Below are 15805 nucleotides of genomic sequence, written 5' to 3'. Positions count from 1 at the left end.
ATTATATTCCTGTAAAATAAACTAAATTCTAATTGAAAATCATCTTTTGCAGCTGACCTGCATGTGTAAAAGACAACAATGTTCTAACACATACATGTGGGATGTTCATGTCAAACTGAACTGTAAATCATGTCGTCGTCACATATCATTGCTAGTTCTTAGAGGCTATTTTAGAAGAAACAGCTAAACTTACTGTATAATGGTCAAAACCCTTTTTTTCTTTGATTGGTCAGTCAATAACTGATGTTCTTATTTTTCATTGAAACTCCTAAAAAGTTCAACTTCGAAAAATTCCATAATCTCTAAGATAAACATGTGTTTTAATATTCTACATTTCCTCCGGTTTCTGATGTGAAAACTGCCGGCAAAACGTTACATTGTTACTTGTCCTTCGGAAAAAAATCACAAAGCTTACATTTTGTCAAATGCTCTGGGTGGGAAGTCTGATTCCTGGATAGATGGAGCCTCTTAGCTCCTTTGGCTGGTGTTGGTGCTGTAAATTGCCTGGATGGTAGTGCTGGACTGGGAGAAGAGCAGCTGACTAATGAGGACCCGCTGTTAATAATAGCCGCTTGGGTCAGCAGAGTTCCCTTACTAAGGGGCTGCTGAACAGAAGGAACCCTGTGTGGGAAAAACAAGACATCGAGACTTCAGTCGTGGCTACACAGGACTCTTCTGACAGTGGACATAGTCATAAGAAAACATATCAGCAGCCTTGGAAAAGATTTGCCAAATTTGACTATATTATTAGAATTACCGATAAATACAGACTGAATTTTAAGGAATGGTAGAAACATTCTCTGTCTACTCCTAGTACAGAATGAGTCCTTACCCCAAGTGAAATATCTTGGGGTCTTTCTCATGAGTGAGGGGACAATGGAGTGTGAGATGGGCCAGGAGACTTGAGAGCAGCAGGAGCTTTACCGCACCGTGGTGACAAAGAGAGAACTGATCCAGAAGGCAAAGCTTTCGATCTACAGGGCAATCATCGTTCCTACGATACAAGCTTCCTACCTCTCGGGGTATAGCTGCTGCTCCTTTGCGTAGAAAGGAGCCGGTTCAGGTGGTTTCGGGCACCTAGGAAGGATTTCACCCTTGCCACCTCCCTGGAGAGATGATATGTCAACACTAGCCTCGGAGCGCCCTGAAAGTCAGAGCTAGATCATGTGGCCAGGCAAAGGGAAGTTTAGGGCCCTCTGCGAGAACTGCTTCCTTGGATAAACAGTTTACGATGGATGGATGGATGGTTGGTAGTAACGTCATGATGTTTAGCCCCAACCCTTAACTGTTAATTCAAACATCCGTAAAGATGTTCTTTCTATTTTGTCAAGATGCCAATATTTCACTTGACTGGATGGGATTTATCATTAATTGTCTCAAAAAAACAACAGATTTCACAGACAATTCAACCAAGTGCACACATGCCGAGCAGCTGATAACTGTCACTAACTCTCTTGTCTGTAGATGCAACGTCTTGTTTGTTTTAACAGTTTACGTATTTGACAGTTATTCCCACAGGCCAGTGTGAATATGGTAGGCACCTTTGAGATCACAGTTAAATATTGATAAAAGCTTACTTTCTGTTGTTGTCTGTCCTCTGTTGAGCAATAGAAAGTCCATGTATGTCTTCCTCCTCTCTCTATTGAAAACAAATGAAAACAGTCAAGTCATCTATGTGAACAAGACAAAGAGAGAGGAATGGAAATACAAATATGCTAGTGTCTGTGAAGCCTATTTACAGATGCCTGTCTTCTCCCCCAGTGACCCTCACTAAATTAACTACAGTATATGTTTCCATGTTGTGTGTTTCAAAGAGTGTTTGTTCAAATGAAATGCTTCAGTTATTCTCACCTCATCCAGGACTTGTATGACAAGGCACGACTCAGGTTGGGTAATCTGAGGCTCAGGCCTGCCACTGCTGACAGGGTCGGCAAACAATGATGCACAGTAGCGATGAAAATCCTCCTCTTGAGCTATAAGCACGCACGAACACACACACACACACACACACACACACACACACACACACACACACACACACACACACACACACACACACACACACACACACACACACACACACACACACACACACACACACACACACACACACACACACACACACACACACACACATTGTTACGCAAGATGGCTAGAGGGAAAGAGAGTCATGTAATGTGCTGCAACATGAGGGATTTAGACTTTGTCATATTTGTTGTTTTTTAAATCTGCTTTTTATTCCAGGAATGCCTTTTTTAGATATGGTTCAGCTATTTTGAAAACAATAAATACTTGTATTGCAGGGCTTAGTTCAATACTCAATTCTGATTGGTCAATATGGACATTCTAGATAACTGATATTTTCTATATTTCACTAACAGACTGCTTCTTAGGAGGACAGTGATCAAGGGAGCGTCAGCTGTAAACATTAACATAGGTTTAATTAATCAGAAAACACCATGGAACACTTATTGAATATTTATTTGTATAATTGTGGAGGGCACAAAACCTTGGATTCATGATAGCTAAGCTGTCATGAAGACAGGAAGTAAACACTAAAGGGAACACGATCAATATTGTGTGTCGAGTCGTTGGTAATAGGTGGGATAATGTACTGTAAGCCGGCCATTATAGACAAAATAACACCAACAGGGTGAGCAGGATCCTGACGCACATTATCCCTTACATATTAAGTTGTAATACAATTATTGATTATTCAATAAATCGATCAATATTTGCATTGTCAGGAGTGTGTATCATTAAACATGCATACTGGCCGGTGTATTGATCACAGGACCAATGTACAGCCCCTCAGCGCTCTGTCTGACCCTCAGGTCAACTCAACTTTTGGCATCCAGCCAACTTATCTATCAAGCTCTTGCTCTGCTCTGGCAGCACTTAAGGTGACCCAATGAACACGTAATGGACACAGCTATCAATAAAGCTATTTGTACAGATCAATCAAAATCAAACGTACCAGTTGAATTTTCCCCAAAATCTGTTTTTTTTTAATCATATTTCTTTCTGTTCTCTTCCCACTTCAAAGCTCGCAAGATAAAAAAGAAAGTTCAAACATTTCCCAATTTGGGATCAATAAAGTACTTTCTTATCTTAAAGTCACCTCAACCTTCAGAGAGGCTTTCTTTAATGACCATTTTAAATTTTAAAAAAATGTACCAGACATGTGATGTTGATGTTTCAGGTGCTTGTTTGCAGCACCTCTTATCACTTCTCTACCTGTGAAAGATGCCAGGGTTCAGGCCTGGACCCCTTGAAACAAATACAGTCATTTTCCTCTCTTACACCCTGCTCCAATGGGAATCAGAGGTCAGGGTCATGGAGAGCTACACCACTGGCTCTGTCTCCATTTATTACCCTGTGTCAGATGAAAGATGTCGCTCAGCAGGGGAGGAACAGCAGTTTCCCCTCTGGAGACACAGCCCTGCTGCTCTGAAGACAGCAGACAGGCGGTGATCTCAAGTACCTGTGTGTCTTTGTGATGTTTATAGTATCTATAGTACCTTGCAAAAGTATTCAACAAAACATTGAGATTTAATTGAGGTTTAAAATAAAAAAATGTAAGGGTCAGTTTTGTGAAGTAAAATATGAAAGTATCATTAGGTTTGTTAGAAACAATTGTGGGAAACATTAAAAGGCTACACAAATGAAAATATTGATATACTACATACATATATCATTTTTTAAAAGGCATTTGTCTTTTTCTAATGTCCCCATACACGTATATTTCTTGAAAAATCCTATTCTTTAATGTTATAATAGTTTTAAAAATGTCCATATTAGTTCCTTATTACTACAACTTAATTCCTCTAATGCACTGCAACAAAGTTATAATGTCTTGTTCTCCTACTAAACCTGATTCTGATTTTTACCGAAGAAGAAGGGCCACATGTGGTCTTTTTTTTTATCGGACGTAAAGTGTTAGATCTGGCCTTAATTCTCTGCCGTTAATTCCATATGTGTGCATGCACTGATATTTAGCAAATATCTAAAGGTCATTTCCGCTGATATTGTTGTAAAAGCAGTGAAACATATAGTATCTGGACTACATCCACACATAACACATTTCTTACAGGCAACAAAAGTAACAACACACTTTATGTTGAAATAAGTTTCTTTGCCGAATATTGTAATTTTGTCAGTCTGGGTCTCACTCTCGTTGTGTTCCCACTGCAAGTTACCCGTCTGTGCCACCTCCGTATATCTCTCTATGTCATCCTAACAATGCTTCTATCGCATCACCACATGGGTCTGACAGCTCGGGAAAATGAGAATTTAAAACAAGGGAGAGTCCCCGCACGACTCCGGAAAACAACTTTTATTATTCATGGCCACACACGTAGCCCACCCTTTCATAATCAAAGAGAGGAGAGGAGGGGAGACGCTGCAACCTGTTGTAATCGTTATGCGTGAGAAAAGTTTGAAGCAGGTGGATGGAATACTTTCTAAGCTGCGTAACAGCTCTACATTTCCCAGAGACACTGATGTCTTCCTCACATCTGCATATCGCTGAAACAATGGAGTGTCAATCATTTCACTGGAACGAGAAATGAGATTCATTATGTGAATGACTGGTTTTTAGTAATGATTGGTTTACTTAAAGAGTTGGAACAAAATGAACTTGAGTTTCATTTATAGTTTGTCCAGTGGTGTATGTAAGTCAAATCTTTTTGAAAAAGCGTCTAATAACATGTGATTCAAATCCAGATGAGATGGAAGAAGAACTTTTCAGAATATAGCCGCAAAGTCATAACAAATAATGTACATGTTATGGAAGGCATAATGAACAGCAAGGCGGTCAGTAATGAAAGAGAACACCAACATGTGCAACAACAACTTGACTGATAATATTGATTTAAAATGATTTTCTGATTTATAAATGATCGTATTGCCTAAGCAAAGGTCTGTTAGCAAAAAATGAACAACCTCTGCCATGTCCAAATTGACCAATCAGGATTGAGTATTCAACCAAGCCTTATAATAAGTGATTTTCAGTTCATTAAATGGTGTGTATGAAAGGAATGCACTTAAATAAAAATGGGTAGTGCAGCCGGTTATTCTTCCCTTCTTGCACAGCATAAATAAACACTAATCTGCATCATCGTGTAATATACACACGTTAAAGTGATTTTGCTTCGACATTGCACTTTAAAAGTACGGATGTGTATGTGAGCGTGTGTTAAACGTTACTACTAGGGTAAAATAACTCACCCTTAGGTGCAGAAAAACTAACATTTGTTTGAAATGTAATTTGTTACAACAATCTCTGCCCTTGGAAAAACGAACAGATTACAATATTCAGATTCTCACAACACATGTTCGGCTTTCTGGGTTAATGGTGGGTTAATGAGAATGTTGCAACTAAGAGAACTGGGTCATGGGATAGAGAGGTTGCGAAACCTTCCTTTGGGGAGCTCCTTCAAAAGCAGAGTATTTCCAAAAAATAAACCCAAATAACGGCTTGCAAAAAAGCTTTACTCCTCTGAAGTAAACGACTCTGACTGAACTTACAGCCTTCAGCCTCATAGAGACCAAGATCTGAAGAAAGCTAAAAGTCTTGTTCCTTAATAGCTTTCTAACCAATAGAAAGTACTGAGAGGATATTCATGAATTTTAAGTTTGTTGCGTAATCAAGTCCTTTGTCAAAACAAAGTTTTGCTGGTAGCTAAAATATTGTCTAAAAGGGCCCTATTAGGTTCATATTAGTTTTCCGTGCCTCTACTGGGACATGTCTCCATGCTTTAATGTTTTAAAAGCTCTTTCTTTTCTCATACTGCCCGTTTCATCTTTTCACCCTCTGTTCCTGCTGCTCTGATTGGTTAGCTGGCCGGCTCTGTGGTGATTAGTCAACCACTAAGAGATGTCCCACCCCTTAGCCGATCTCGTACAATCTGATGGAGCCCTAGCCAATAGAAGCGCGAGTGTTACAGAGTGATGTCACTATGTTACAGAAGTAAACAAAGGAAGTTAACAAAGGAGTCCAATGTGTTTCAGTCAGAGGAGAAGTGTATGGGAGAGAAACTCCCACAGCAGCGAACGCAGGGATTTTAGGCTTTGCAGACCATTTACATGCACAAAAAAAAAACTAAAACACACAAAGAATAATAGGGCCTCTTTAAAGAATCAGCCAGAATGTGGAAAAGGAGATTATGTGTTATGTTGTTAATGTGTCATCATTGTTTACGGTTTCGTGGTGTTTTTGCTGTTGCATGATCTCTCCCCCCTTCTCTGTTTCTCCTTCTCTGCAGGGCTTGTGAGTGGCAGGGGGCGTGGCCGGCAATCCCCTATCTGCAGACGAGGCACACCTGTTCCCAATCAACCAATCAACCTGCTCTATATAAGCCCAGTCCTCACTCCACTACTCTGCCAGCTGATTTAATGTAGTCTGATAATTCAGAGTGCCTCGCTGCAGCCTAGAGCCTTGTGTTCCTGAGCTCCAGTTATTAATGTGAACTCTAGAGTTAATCACTGGAGATGTTTCTGCTACCTAGCCAGCTTCTTATCACTGCCTGCCTTTTTGTTTGCTTTATTCATTCTATTAAACATCTTGAAATGTTTACCTGAGTCCGTCTCTGCTTTAGGGTCTTTTTAAATGTCAGAGCGTTACATGATGATTTGTTTGTTTGGGATGTGATTTAAAAAAAATGCAGCTCATGGTTGAAAGGTTGGCATTATAGGAGATGCCGGGGAAGGGAGAGCTACAAGTGAAAAAAAGTACAAAACTGCATATCTAAAAAAGTTGTAATACTTTGGAGGCAGCAGCTGTTAGTGTTTGTTTAGACTGCGGTTAAGGCATCTCTGATTTACTAGAGCTGCAAGAGGTTATTGTAAATTAATGAGTCCACACTCCAAACAAACTGTAATGCATCTCATTTGTGTAATATATTAAACATTTCTATGGGGAGCATAGGCAACTTGTTTGACCTCTAAAATGTGTGGAACTATTTCAGATAGTCGGGTATGGGGTAAGCAAGGTGTTTCAGATCCTAACAAGGTCGGGATTGGAGTGAATCTTGATTGATGTGATGAGAGGCGGTTGACAGCCCCCGGGGTCCAGAGGTTTTGGGAGGGGAGAGATAACCGTGGTCTACCCGTCTCCTGACAGCCTCGGCTTGGGGCCAGACAGCCAGGACACTCCCCTGACTGATGAGCTGCAGGCCCTGAGCTTTAGACTGCAGGCCATCCACCCCCCAACCCCCTTTCTGCCCCATCCCTTACCCAGGCAGAGCGCAAACTGTCAGGCATGAGCCGCCTCTAACGGCCCTCTGCCCACACAATCACAGCCAGTGATTACCCGTCACATCGCCACGGATGGATGGGCAGGCAGTGATACGTCTGACCCCTGAGAGGCAGAGGTTTTTTACTTTTCTATCCTGATTTTGTGTGTGTGTGTGTGTGTGTGTGTGTGTGTGTGTGTGTGTGTGTGTGTGTGTGTGTGTGTGTGTGTGTGTGTGTGTGTGTGTGTGTGTGTGTGTGTGTGTGTGTGTGTGTGTGTGTGTGTGTGTGTGTGTGTGTGTGTGTGTGTGTGTGTGTGTGTGTGTGTGTGTGTGTGTGTGTGTGTGTGTGTGTGCAGTTCATCTGTCAAATGACTGTCTGTAGCTGTGTCTTGGTTGGTATGTCTATCAGCAAGGTGGTATGTTCAGCAAGAGTACATGACTGGCAAGGCTGTATGTCAACATCATATCTTGGTGTCAAAAGGTGCTTACGAGTGTGTGTGTGTGTGTGTGTGTGTGTGTGTGTGTGTGTGTGTGTGTGTGTGTGTGTGTGTGTGTGTGTGTGTGTGTGTGTGTGTGTGTGTGTGTGTGTGTGTGTGTGTGTGTGTGTGTGTGTGTGTGTGTGTGTGTGTGTGTGTGTGTGTGTGTGTGTGTGTGTGTGTTACCTGTTAGGCTTGCAGTCTCCTCCACAGTGTTTATGTTAGGTTGTGATTTTGAATCATTACCAGAGGCTGACGATGGACGATAAGTTTTGATTGGTGTCCTGCAAACAAATATGAATATATAAATCATTGAATTCACACTACATGGATACACATATAACTTAGACATAAACTCTGGGTCAGTTCCTACACAATTCTAATATGCATGGGGTAGGGTAGTTAAGAATGGAGAAACCAGTACACAACCGAAAATAATCTGCCCCTTCCTTCAGACTTCCCTCCAACAACACACACGAACGCGCACATGACCAATGAGGGCACGAGATAAGTTTGTGCACGAGATGGAAGGCTGACAGGCAGGTAGGCCATCCAGTTATTTGCCGTGGGCCGTGGCAGATAACTGAACTTGCGCCACGGCTTCCACAGTCAAAATATTTAATGTATTCATTGCTATCGGGATGTGAAAAGCATTCCATGGAATATAACAAAAAGTGTTTCTGAAGTGAATTACCTACCCCACCTTTAAGGAAAACTCAAGTGTGCAAGCTCTCTGGGCTAAAGTCGCCGGTTGATATACTTTCTGAATCTACAGTCAGTGCATTTTGGCTTAATGCCCTACTTAACAACTCTCATAGGAATGAACAGGGGCCCGTCACAAATTTGTATCAGTTTATCTTTTTACATCCACAACTTTATCCTTATTCCCTTTGTCCCGGTCTCATAAAGCCAGGTCAAGGCCAATGAGAGAGAGTTTATGAGAAGCTCCAGGCTGCCCATAAGGTTAGACTGAGGTTATATATTTCCTCTTCAGTCAATATTCCCCAATCTGAGCATTTGTATCTTTTCTCTGTCTTTTTAATGAGTGTGTTATATGTAATCCTGCACCTCACATCCCTTCTGTTATGCTTTCGCTTCATCTATCCATCCTTCTTAAATACAGTACTTTAAAAACAGTAACATCGCTAGTCTTAGGCGGTTTGCATTTCGGGTTTGGCCAGAGTGCAGGAAAAACAAGTGTGTTTCTCTTCTGTTGTCCTCTCGGGTCTTGTGTTTATACCTCCCTTTGGAGATACATGTTTGATAAAGAGACCTTCAACCAATTGAGCCTATAGTTTACACGTCTACTGAAAAATAACAACAACTGGTGAAGTGTTCCTGAGGAAGGATTTTGAATCCCTACCCAATTACCCTGCACCTTGTAAGAAAGAGTTTGAGAGTTTCCCTACAGTCATTTGTGCCGGAGTAAATAATGTATAAGTCTCTCTAAGAGGGAGGAAGTGAGATACAGTATAACCTACGATCTTCATTTCGAGACTTATTATGTAACGATGTTGAAAAATAGGTGACACACGATACTTAATCTTCAACAGTATTTCATTTTTTTGTTGAAGCATTATTAATGGAAATACCCTTGTTTGACATTCTGCAATAAAGTTAACGCAAGAAGGATATGGCAGCTTCAATAAGACCATTACTGTTGCTATATTCACTCTGTGGACAGTGGGTTAGCCCGTTCTACTTTGACAGTTATGCCAAAAGTGCTTTATGGAAGTCACCACTTCTCACAGGGGATATTTTCAACAAAACACCCCAACTTTTTTTCTATTTCTGCACTGTAAGCTAAAACTCTGTCTCCAAGTAACTTCACGGCAGAGGTCAAATGAGATGCTTCGGACCGGCCTGACCGTTCTTGTACTTCAAAATACAACCTTAAGTTTATAGTTATAAAAAATCAACACATGAGGGTCTACAGTTTCACAAGAACAACATTGTAAAAGTATTAATGCGAGAAACGCCACATCACTGCCTGGTGAAATGATGGCCCCGCCCACTTTCAGGTGATTGAAAGGAATTGGCGATCATTGATCACCAATCACATTGTGTAATTGTTTGATGAACAGACCATCGTATTTGGGCTCCTTGTAGATTAAAATGCGAAAAAATTGTTTATTCTTATTCCTTTTGATCTAGTTGAGGAAGACCTCAGAATTGGTATTTTACGGCCAGTCAAATGACAGCAAATATTTCCACCCATGCCCTCATGTAATTGGATAAAATCCACTGGGCATTTTTGTTTAATAGAGTTGTTTTGAGACATTCTGACATCTCTATGCTCAAGTGCAACAAACCCATAACATAATGTTTTTTGGCCTTCCTTTCACAGAACAGCATCATCACCCCATTGGACTCATGTCGAATAAGCCAATAACAGCTCCCAGGCTTTTATAAGCTATTGTTGATCTGTACGGGGAGGTCACTGTGACCTATTGTGTGTTTGCCTAATGGGGTGGCTCCCAGATTTTTACTTTGAGAAAAGCTTTCTATTTGTGTAACTGAAATCTCATCATGCTTTTTTAAACCTGGCAGTACAAGTCGGGCGCAGTCAGGTCTTTCAGACTTGGGCGGGGGCCAGTTCAGATCTCAGGTCCTTTGCTTGTGCCGGCTTTTATTTCAGGGTTCAGTGCCTTGATCACAGATTCTTCTGGCAGTTGATGGAAGGCCGAGCGTTCACTCCCCCCCCCCACACAGCGGCCTGCCAGCTCAGGAAATCAGATTGATGCCCTCCTGGTCACCAGCTTGCTTTCTTTAACTTGCAGGCCACCCACCAATCTGATAGAGTTTATGACTCTAATATAGCTTAGCACTTTTAGCAAATCCTTGAAAACTATTTCCTTAATCACACTGCCTCCTTCTCACTCTTTCTTTCATTATTACAGAGGCTTGTTAAAATGCAGCCTCCACTCTTATTGTCTTTCTGCCAGCCAGCCTCTCTGTCTCTGCATTAAGCTCTGCCACCGTCACCGCTGCAGGCTTATTGCACTCTAGATTGGCTCTCTAGTCTATTCCACAGTTAAAAAGCTTCTACAGCAGGGGATGTAGAGCGTTCCAGCTCAGGCAGTCAGCAGGCCTAAAACTGCACTCTGTTCTCCTCTCCTCTGGCCTGCTCTCCAGTGGGCTACTCAGCCCGAAAGGAGCCGCTTAAATAAAGGGCTTTAATAATGGGACCTGCCGAAACCAGGCCCTCAGGCAGTCTGCTGCACAATAAGTACTGAGAAGCTGCTTTGTACACCGGTGGCTCGTGTAGGATGACTACAGGGAGGAAGAAGAGGCATGTTCCGAGGAAAGAGAAGGTGTGTGGATGTATTTATGTCCACAGTAATGGAGGCGGCAACAAGGGAAAGGTGTGTGTGTGTCATTTGAGAAGAAGAGCTTGTTGTGAAAACTGTGTGTGTTCATATGTTAAACTGCACTGTAACTTTTATTCATGTGTTTTTTCTTTTAATGTTTATTTTATTGTCTTTGCTTTTTAATGACTGTTTTTCCATATCTCTGGTTAAGAAAATAACCTGGTTGGATGAAAAAGACCAATTGTTGAACAGCATTTCCGTGCACATGACTTGTGTTTAAAGTTTATAGTCCGTTTGAGTTTTGCCCGTTTGAACCATGGATGTATAATAAGAAGTGGATACAGCGTGGGAGGCGGGGTCTCGTTCTTACCTATGAGAGCTGCTCATTGGCGCATGAGGACAAAATGGCCCAACTTTTGAGAGAGCGAAACGTCACAGATTACCCGATGTATGTGCGCTCATAGAGCATACGCAGTTGAGTTGCCCCGTAAGCCCCGCCCCCGAGCTCCCACTCTCAGATGTACGTTCATAATGCAGAGGAAAATAACTCTCAGAATAACGTTATTAGCACATTTTACAACTTGAGGACCGAATGTTTTTAATAAGGGCTAAACAAATGTTCATACTGGGTAGGATAAAAATTATCCAACGATTTAAAGACGTCTCTTTCCCGATGTTAGTCAATGGGAAAAAGTGTTTCCGGGCCCAGCGACTGATACGGAAGTGTAGTACCGCCGTTTGGCCACAACGAATATTTTCCACAGAGTCCGGCGCACTTCCTGGGGGCTTGGTGTGAACGCAAACTGAACCTTCAGAAAAATTAAACAATGTAACAAACTGTCGTCTATTGCGCACCAGAGAAGCGGACTATTAGGTTTGAATGCGTCCTTACTGTGTCGATGTATCTGACACACCAAGCCCATTCTTATATATGTAAACATACTCAAACCTGTTTCTGATTCTGATAACAGAAGATGCAAGCTTTAGAAAATATATATGTATGTGCATTGTTGTGTGTACCTGCGGTGCTTCTTGAGAAGCAGTCTGTCAATGTAAGTAAGGCTGTTTTCTGTGAACTCCACCCTGACAGGTACACTTCCTTCTCCTCTTCCTCCTCCTTCAGCTCCTCTGACTGGCGCGAGGTCAGCCTGGGTCGCCATAGCTGACACAGATACTGGAGAAATATGGGGAAGAGGAGAGCACACAAAAATAAAGTAAGAGGCAAACAACAGCTTAAAGGTGAAGGAGTCAGACACAGGAAGGGAAAAAGAAGCGGGAAAACTTAATTCGCCAGCTCCTTCTTCAACACCTTCCTCAAAACATCTCCCCTCATGAAGTGAGAAAACACCTTGTCACCACGCCGAGTGCCAAAACACAAACAGACAGCAGAGAGAGCCCCCTGGGTATTAGAAGAAGATGTACACACAACACGAGAGGGACATAGTCAGCGAGTGGACGAAAAAGGAAAGATGTAGGCAAGAAAGAGAACTGTTATGATTGTACTGCAGACACTTTGGCAGTCCACAGCGACGGCTTTAAATTGGACCTGGGTGCCACTGGCCTGACAGAAATAATTAGGGCTGGAGGGGCTAGCAGCAATTTGCAGAGCAGAGCGAAGGCAGAGTGTGTCCAAGCAGTAAAGCAGAGAAAATTGGAGTCCTAATAAAAAGCACAAACACTGAGACACATACAGAACCTGGAATAATGGCTCCACTAATACACACACACACACACATACATGAACCAAGACACACTGACGCTGCACATGCGCATAAAAATTGCCTGACGCAGTGGTGCTTGTACACACAGCCGAGGCGATTAGTGCTGTGGTGTGGAGTAGGGCCACTCCTAACCCTCCTGTCATTATCTCAATATGCAACAGCCATGGATTACCCTCCTACTGCAGAGGTAAGCACTTTCTGTAAGGTCTTAACAGATCAGAGAACAGACAGCGAGAGAGGGAGGAGGAGCTCAGGAGGATGTGGCAATAAAAAGGTGAAATACCATTTAAAAACATTTACTTATTAATGTGGATATACACACCATCTTAAGGTACCTGCACTTCACTTTGGGTTTTGTTAAAGCCTTCATTAACCCTAAAATGGGCATTCAATATTTCGGAAAATCAATTGATTGCTATTTACACTCATATTGCATTGTTATTACACCCATAGTACACATTAATACAACCATAGTACAGTTATAACACCCGTATTATACCCACATACCAGTGTTGTAGTTAAGTCACCAATTCACGAGTCCAAGTCACTCTCGAGTCACCACTCTTTGAGTCCGAGTCCAAGTCACCTAGGGAGAGTCGTAGTCGAGTCCGAGTCCAAGTCCGAGTCACCCAAGGAGTGTCCGAGTCGAGTCCGAGTCCGAGTCACCATTACCTGTGTTCGAGTCCGAGTCCAAGTCCGAGTCACCCAAGGAGTGTCCGAGTCGAGTCCGAGTCCGAGTCATCATTACCTGTGTTCGAGTCAGAGTCCAAGTCCGAGTCACTTAAGAAAAGTCCAAGTCAAGTCTGAGTCACAAGTCTTCATGTATTAATCTTCGTGGATATATGTGTTGAAATGTAGCTGCTCCTCTACATTGCTTTTATCCTGTCATGTTATATTAATCTGTCTATTTAAATGCTGTGAAGCGAGTTTGGCTACAATTCTTGTAATAGGTGCTATTGTGGTGCCGAGAGATGGGAGTCGGAGGCGGGGTATCGAAGCTACAAGCTAGACTTTTATTTAGCATCGGAACACACATGTAAACAACTTCATGGACGGGAAGCGAAGAATGGCGGAAACAGGAAAAATCACTAAAATGTCCGTGCGGAACAATACCCCAACCCATAGATCCGTGGGTGAATAATGTCAATCACCACACTATACAAATATAAAGCTAATTAATATTATTATTATTATTATTATTATTATTATTATTATTATTATTATTATTATTATTATTATATATAAATAAACTATATTTGAAATGAGTTACCTTTTAGAGAAGTGATTATATTTGTATGCCAATATTTTCGTTTTGCACTTTTATTTTGATAGTAATAAGATCGGGAATCTTATTTTGAAGGAACTTTTACCGCATCCATAACATTCATCTGGCTGATACTTAGAAATGATTTATCAAATCATATTCCAATAACTTGTATATAGACTCTTATTGCACTATTTCACTATTTTTCTTTTTGTATTTACTTGCATACAAAGTGTTTCTGTTTTTATTGTGTTGCTCTGTTGGAGGAGCCTGTGACCTGAGATTTTCATCGTCATAACTACACTGTAGCTATGTACGTATAAAAGCATTGAACACCGTTGTTATATATATATATATATATATATATATATATATATATATATATATATATATATATATATATATAACATAGAAACTGTGATAATTTTTTGTTGTGAAAGACATAAAATTGGACACTGTTTGTGGTTCCTTTTATGTGAGCATCTTTTTTACCTTTATTGAACCAGGATAGGTCTCATATAGAATTAGAAGAATTGGGGAGGGATGAAACCCTCTTTAATGGTCACACATGCAGGGCACACAGTGACATGGGTGTAAATCTGGGTGTGACCCTAGATAACAAACTGTCCTTCACTGCAAATGTAGCTGCTACAACCCGCTGCTGCAGATACACTCTTTACAACATCAGGAGGATACGTCCCCAGCTGACCCAGAAAGCAACGCAGGTTCTGGTCCAGGCTCTCGTCATCTCACGCCTAGACTACTGCAACTCCCTCCTGCTGGTCTACCTGCATGTGCCATCCGACCTCTGCAGCTCATCCAGAATGCAGCGGCTCGTCTGGTCTTCAACCTTCCTAAATTCTCCCACACCACGCCGCTCCTCTGCTCCCTTCACTGGCTTCCAGTAACTGCTAGAATCCACTTCAAGACACTGGTACTTGCGTACCATGCTGCGAATGGATCTGGCCCTTCCTACATCCAGGACATGGTTAAACCGTACACCCCAGCACGTGCACTCCGCTCTGCATCAGCCAAACAGCTCGCTGCACCCGCACTGCGAGGGGGACCCAAGTTCCCATCAGCAAAAACACGTGGGTTTGCTATCCTGGCTCCAAAATGGTGGAATGAGCTCCCCATTGAAATCAGGACAGCAGAAAGCTTACACATCTTCTGGGGGAGACTGAAAACTCATCTCTTTGGACTCCACTTCGAGAGATAGAATTACTAACAAAGCACTTATATACTAATAAAGGACTGGCTTATCTAAAGCTAGTTGAGTAGCACTTGAAATTTTTTAGCTCCATGAAACCTGATGTACTTTTATGATTCTGTTTTCTTCAAGTTTGTATTTTGTTGGTCGAACGCACTTATCGTAAGTCACTTTGGACAAAAGCGTCAGCTAAATGCAATGTAATGTAAAATGTGTTCTCTGCATTTAACCCATCCTAGTACCAGGAGTCTAGTACTAGGAGCAGTGGGTAGCTATTGTACAGCTCAAGGGCACCACGGCAGAGTAGGAGGTGAACTGGGACCTCTCCAAGTAGCCAAGCAGTCCACACTCCATATTTAGGTCTGGTTGGGGACTTGAACCGGTGACCCTACAGCTCCCATTCCAAGCCCCTACTGACTGAGCCACTGCCGGACAAATATGAATTTGCCAGAGTGTTAAAGCCCTTTTGCAGATTTGCGTTATTTGTATATTATGATTCAATATTATGCATGTGTTGTAGCTCATGTTTTGGATTCCCCTGTCTTGATGGAATTAAAAGATGTGATTGATGTTGTTAGAACTCTGATT

At 41.8% G+C, this 15805-nt stretch overlaps 1 protein-coding gene across 1 annotated transcript in view; it reads right to left on the bottom strand.

The window, feature by feature from the left end:
• LOC307037991 (uncharacterized protein) overlaps positions 1–15805 on the bottom strand; it is a 40509-nt gene that overhangs the window by 24387 nt on the left and 317 nt on the right. The window contains exons 2-6 of the mRNA XM_079679270.1: positions 12043–12196; positions 7898–7995; positions 1852–1973; positions 1578–1639; positions 416–621 (exon numbers count right to left, since the gene is read on the bottom strand). Coding sequence (XP_079535396.1) covers positions 416–621; positions 1578–1639; positions 1852–1973; positions 7898–7995; positions 12043–12196 — 642 coding nt within the window. The remainder of the gene's footprint in view (positions 1–415; positions 622–1577; positions 1640–1851; positions 1974–7897; positions 7996–12042; positions 12197–15805) is intronic.

This window comes from Notothenia rossii, assembly GCF_949606895.1.
Source record: "Notothenia rossii genome assembly, chromosome: 4".
In the NCBI taxonomy this organism is placed as follows: domain Eukaryota; kingdom Metazoa; phylum Chordata; class Actinopteri; order Perciformes; family Nototheniidae; genus Notothenia; species Notothenia rossii.
Note: the sequence above shows the minus strand (reverse complement) of the source record. Positions and strands in the feature narration are given on the sequence as shown.